At 30.6% G+C, this 6,198-nt stretch overlaps 1 protein-coding gene across 1 annotated transcript; it reads right to left on the bottom strand.

Annotated features, from left to right (window-relative positions):
- Positions 1-502: 502 nt before the first annotated feature.
- On the bottom strand, positions 503-1,057 carry BDR25DRAFT_357492 (uncharacterized protein; the record flags this gene model as incomplete). The annotated part of the gene is made up of 6 exons (XM_033695804.1): positions 503-530; positions 611-680; positions 743-779; positions 810-845; positions 880-920; positions 949-1,057. 6 exons carry the CDS (start codon positions 1,055-1,057, stop codon positions 503-505), a joined length of 321 nt encoding a protein of 106 aa, XP_033545402.1.
- Between the last annotated feature and the right edge of the window lie 5,141 nt (positions 1,058-6,198).

The following is a 6,198-nucleotide window of genomic DNA, read 5'->3' as shown; positions in this document are numbered from 1 at the left end:
TTCCTAACTGACTATCCTCTCCCTGACGTTAACTAGCCAAATTTGCTAAAGAAAGCTTGGCTATTTGCTAGCTAGAAGCGCTTTAGTAAGTCTGTCTGCAAGCATCTCGCTAGAGGGGACATAGACAACCTTAATTGTTTGTTAAGAGACTTCCTGTTAGAGCTAGTGGTTATAGATGTTAACATGTTAGAGCTTAGTTTAAAGTTAAGATATCTCTTTGTTTACTAGTTAGATTGTCTGCTTGTTGTTGCACTAGATTATAATAGTTAAATTAGGCAGCTTAACCTGCAGTTTGTTAAGGAGCATTCTTATAAACATAGCTTCCTTAGTAACTGAGGACAGTGCAAGTAATTCTGCTTTTGTTGTTAATGTTGTGACTATATCTTGTTTCTTTACTTACTATGCAATCTATCTGCTAAATAGTTAAATAACATAGCCCTAAAAGCTTTTTCTATTTAGTGTATTGTCTGCAAATAACGCATCGCTTGCTGTCGCACGTGTCTCACGCGATATCATACCCATGTACTGCACTATTCACTCATTAGGCATAGCTCCTATCTCGTACAGTATATAGTCAGCTCAGAGCTCTATCGAGCTCCTCAGACCTTACAATACACTCATTCCACCTTGTTTGGATCTCGCTCCCTTGTCGAGTCGTTTGCCATATGTCCCCTCCTCAGCTCATGCAAGAGTTATGAGCCCGGAGTCGCGCTCCTGACTAGTCCTCTAGTCACCACTGCACAGTTAGCTTTTGCATCTAGCTTCAGGGCCCCGCGAACCTCAACACATATCGATCACAGATTGCTCACCACTTGAGCCCGATTGACCGGACGATAACCTTCCGTCTATTCTAAAACAAATCGATCACAGATTGCTCACCAGCTGAGCCCGATCGACTGGACAATAACCTTCCGTCCATTCTACACATATCGATCACAGATTGCTCACCAGCTGAGCCCGATTGAACGGACGATAACCTCCGTCCATTCAAAAACATATCGATCACAGATTGCTCACCACTAGAGCCTGATTGACTGGACGATAACCTTCCGTCCATTCTAAAACATATTGATCACAGATTGCTCACCAACTAAGCCTAATTAACTAGACGATAACCTTCTGTCTATTCCAAAACATACTAATCACAGATTGCTTACTAGCTAAGCCTAATTAACTAGACAATAACCTTCTGTCTATTCTACACATATTAATTACAGATTGCTCCCCACCTAAGCCTAATTAACAGGACAATAACCTTCTGTCTATTCTAAAACATTAATCACAGATTGCTTACTAGCTAAGCCTAATTAACTAAACAACAACCTTTTTGTCTACTAAAGATAACTCTAACTATTAATGCCTCTGTACAGCTTACTAAAAAGAGCGACTAGAAGCCCTAGTTTAGTTGCATTAAGACACAAGTAACTAGAGAATATGTCTAGGAGTATATTAATCTAGACCTCTTACTAGAAAATCTCTTAGTTAACACTATGCTACAGAGGCCTAAGGTCGCGAAGTTTTATACAGGCAGCACCTAGCTTAGTCTAAATCCTATAGTCTCTAACCTAAACCTTAATAATTAACAATGCTACATAATAGCCTGTAAAGACTACTGTAATAATCTAAAGTTATTCTAAACTTAACATAAAGCCTTATTAGACATCTATGTGCTTATTAAAAGCACTATTAACGCATTAAACTACTTTATTATTAGGGATAAAGAAACAATCTATAAAAGGCTAAAGGCCTTAAGGGCAATTCTAGAGCCCTTTAATAAGCAGCTTAAGTAGAGCGCATAAACAGCATATAACTGCGCAAGGAAGTAGTTATTAAAAATAAAACAGAACTAATAAATCACCATGTATAGGAACGCATATATTAATGCTAAATTAGTCTACCTGCTAAATGTAACAGAATATTAACTACACTATAACTTTGTGTTAGCAATTTTAGACATAAACCTTAGATGCGTAGCAGCTATCTAATTAATCCTAGTCTAGCATAAACAGACTAATAAGGATCTACCTAATTTCCTTACTAGCTGTCTAGAGTTTTTTAAAAATTAGCAACAATTATAGCTAGCTTAGCAACCTAGTGTCACCTACAGTAGTTTTGCTACATACTAAGGACGCTTGTCTACACTAGAACAACAACAGTTTATATGCAACTTCTGTAGAGGTTGCTATAAATCTAAAAACTGTAAGATTAATAATTCTTAACTAAGACCTAAAAAGTTCTAGATCTTTACCTTCCTTTAGTAGGAATATAATTGTAACGATCCTCATGAATCGTTCCATCTCGGATGGCCCGGAAGACCCCCGTATCGGCCCCGACCTCGACCTGGCCCCGACCCCTGCTGTTACCCCTATTCCCTCATGTATTTAGTCGCACCTTGCCCCCGTAGCTAGCTCGGTAGGTTTCTGATATCCTTTCGTACTAGGCCTATAGGTGTCAATGGCATTCCCAGGTTCAGAGTCCCCACGCACTCCCATATGCCTCTAAGTGGATTCCCACCGCATTCGGACCCATTGTCTTGCCTGCGCCGTTACAATAATAAGTAGATAAGTAGTAATTTTTAGCTTAAAGTAGAAGCTAAGCAGCTGTCACGGTATCCTCCCTAGATCCCAGACATAACTATATTAGACGCGTACTAGAGTATTATTAGTGCACGTCTAACACAAACACAACACAACATAGACATAAACTTAAGCATAAACTACCTTAACACTAACTAAACCTAGAACAGGCTTAATTTATACCTAAAGCGCTTAGACTTCTAAGCTAAGTATTTAATTACTAATTTCTTTTTAAACTTTTTTATTCCTTATATAACATCTTATACCTACTATAATACCTTACATAGTAATTAAACTAGACCTCTATAAAGCTCTATAACCTTACTTATGCATAATTATAATATTATGTTATGTTAAAACTCTAGCTAAAAATAGCCTCTAAATTTAATTTAATAAGCTTAGTACTTACATAACTTTAAGCTATTAAAGTAAGCTAAGAAGCTTTTTAAAAAGCGCTTACTTTATAAAAAAGCTACTATGTTGTAAGCTTTAAAACTTTTTAAAAAAACTTTAAAAAATAGCTTTATATTATTAAACAGTCTATTTTTACTTTAACTTTTATTATAGTAGTAGAAACTAAGAACTTACTAGCTTTAAAGCTTACTTAGAAGTCTAGAGATAGCTTAACTTTTTTCTGCCTAACACTACTTACAACCTGTAACTTTTCTAACTTAGTAATAAAATCTAACTAACTTTCTAATCCCCTACTGTTTAATAAAAAATAGAAAGACCTACCTTCTTTTTTACATAAGCTCTAATATAAACTTAAAGAAAACATAGACTAATTCTTTTTTAAATACTTCTAGTTACTATACACCTACTTTTAACTTAACTATAATGTAACAGCCTTAATTAACTTACTAATAAATAAAGATATTATTAACTTAGATTAATTTATAGTGTTTTTATAAGTAACTTATAAAAACTTAAATAAAAAGTTAACAGCTCTAAGTTACCTAAACACTTTATAAAAAAAAAAAAAAGCTTTACTTTACACTTTACTAAGTTTTACTAACTTGCATCTAATATAGGCCTAAATAAAATAAGTCTAATTATAGCTTTATATAACTCCCTCTTAACTAAACTATAACACACTATAGTAAAAAAACCCCTTCTAAACAACCTTAACACATATATAAACTTTATTGCTACCTATAATAATAACATAAGGTTCCTCCCTGTACAAGCCCTAATACGCCCCTAAACTAGCGTAGTTGTAAATAAGAACTCTAATATAATAAAAATTAATTTAAATTATGCTCTAGTTAGTTCTAAAAAGTGTAAAAATTATAAGAAAAAAAGTTAATGCTTTAAGTATAGTAAGTATAGTTATATTTTTTAAAACTACTTTATTTTTTTTTCTTAAGTCTACGTAAGTAGCACTACTAGCACTTATTAAAGATTTTTACTATTTTAATTTTATTTTTATAAAGGCTTTAACTTATATTTAAGCCTTAATTCTTTTTACTACTTTTAACATAGCTGCAGCTATAGCAGTAGGAGCCTGTAAAAAGGCTTGTTCTAGGGCTAAGTTGCCCCTTAGAACTAATTTAACACTAGATTTTTACTAACTTATAGGCTAAGTCTCTTACTAATAACTAAAAGTACTAAGTTAATATTTCTATATATTTATAATAAAGAACTATATTAGCTCTAATATAAGCTTTTATTAACTTAAGAGTAAATAGCATAAGTTATATTAATAGAGAACTAGCGCATAAACTAAATCTTTAATTAACACTACTTACCTAAATAATTTACCTAACTAGATTTAATAAAAAATAACTTAAAAAAAGTTTTATCTTTTATACTATAACTATTATAATTACCTACTAACACTATAAGGAGCAGATTAAGCTTTATGTAATAAACATAAAATATTATAACCTAATTCTAGAACAACTATAGCTATATTAGCATAAAGTTGCCTTTAATTACTAAAAGTAAGTTTTAAACTTTAACTCTTTTTAATACTAAGATATATGCTTACACTTACACCTAAATAACACTTAAGTAGCACTTAGTATAGAAGGTTTCTAGACCTACTTTTTAATAACCTAGAGAAGAACTACCTAAGTAAGGCTAATAAGCTAGGCCTTTTACTAAGATAAGCTATATAAAATAATTTAATAACTGCTTAAACTTAAAAAAAAAAAAGCTTTTAAAAAATCTTTACTTACTTAATTTAAACATAAACTAGGACTTAAACAGTAGATAGACATCTGCTATATAAGACCTACTTTATTTATAACTCTAGCTTAATAACTAGATTATAAAATTTACGCAGTTATAATTTCTAATATAGACTAAGCTTTAGCTTCTTAAAAATGCACTAACTTAAAAATAATAGTCTCTTAAGACTACTATAACTTATTATATATCTTTTTTTAAGACAAGTTTAATAAGCTTTTAATATAACATTTATATAATTACTAGATAACTTTTAAGCCTAGTAAACAACTTAGTTATAGGCTACTATATAAAATATTACTAAATAAATTAAAAGTGCTCTAAAAATACTTTAATAAGAACTTAAAAAAAGAGTTTATTTAAGCTAGCTTCTTACTAGTAGTGTTACCTATACTATTTATAAAGAAACTTAGAGGTAAGCTTTAATTCTATATTAACTACTAAGGACTAAACACTATTACTATTAAAAACTAATACTTAATTTCTTTTTTATAAAAAACTCTAAGCTAACTAAGTAAAGCAAAGTATTTTATAAAGTTAGATATTATTACTGCTTTTAACAAGCTAAAGATAGCAAAAGGTAATAAGTAGCTAATAGTGTTTTAGACCTAATATAGACTATTTAAGTACTTAGTAATGCCCTTTAGCTTAGCTAACGCGCCTAGTACTTTTTAACATTTTATAAACAACTTACTTTAACTCTACCTAGATGTGTTCTGCACTGTGTATATTAATAACATTTTAATTTATAGTAATAGCCTTTTAGAGCATAAATAGCATATACGCCTAGTGCTAAAAGCTATAGAAGAAGTAGGTTTACAACTTAACATAGACAAATGCAAGTTCTACTAATTAAAGGTTATGTATTTAGGATATGTAATCTTTATAAATAGCATTTAAATAGACTCTATTAAGGTTTAGACTATGCCTAATTAGTAATACCTAAAAAATGTAAAAAATGTTTAAGCTTTTATAAAATTTACTAACTTTTACTAATAATTTATTAATAACTTTTTGCAGTAAGTAAGCCTTATAATTACACTTACTAAAAAAAAAATTTAATTTAACTTTAACTTAAATTACTAATAGTTCTTTAACTAGCTAAAGAAAGCCTTTACTAAAGCCTTAATACTTTACTACTTTAACTTTAAACTACTAATACTTATAGAAGCTAATGCCTTAGACTACATAGTAGCAGGAGTTCTCTTCTAGACTAAGCTAGATAAGACTATTAGGCCTATTACATATTTCTTAAAAAGAATAAGTCCTGTAGAAGGCAATTATAAAATCTATAATAAGAAATTGCTTACTATAGTACACTACTTTAAATAATAGCAACCTAAACTAGAAAGTGCAGCGCATCTAATATAGGTCTTATTTAATAATAAGAACTTATAGTACTTTATAACTATAAAATAACTTAGCTACTAAT

The sequence above is a fragment of the Lindgomyces ingoldianus genome (genome assembly GCF_010093535.1).
Source record: "Lindgomyces ingoldianus strain ATCC 200398 unplaced genomic scaffold BDR25scaffold_24, whole genome shotgun sequence".
NCBI lineage: Eukaryota > Fungi > Ascomycota > Dothideomycetes > Pleosporales > Lindgomycetaceae > Lindgomyces > Lindgomyces ingoldianus.
The sequence above is the reverse complement of the archived record's forward strand: the minus strand, read 5'-3'. Positions and strand labels throughout refer to the sequence as shown.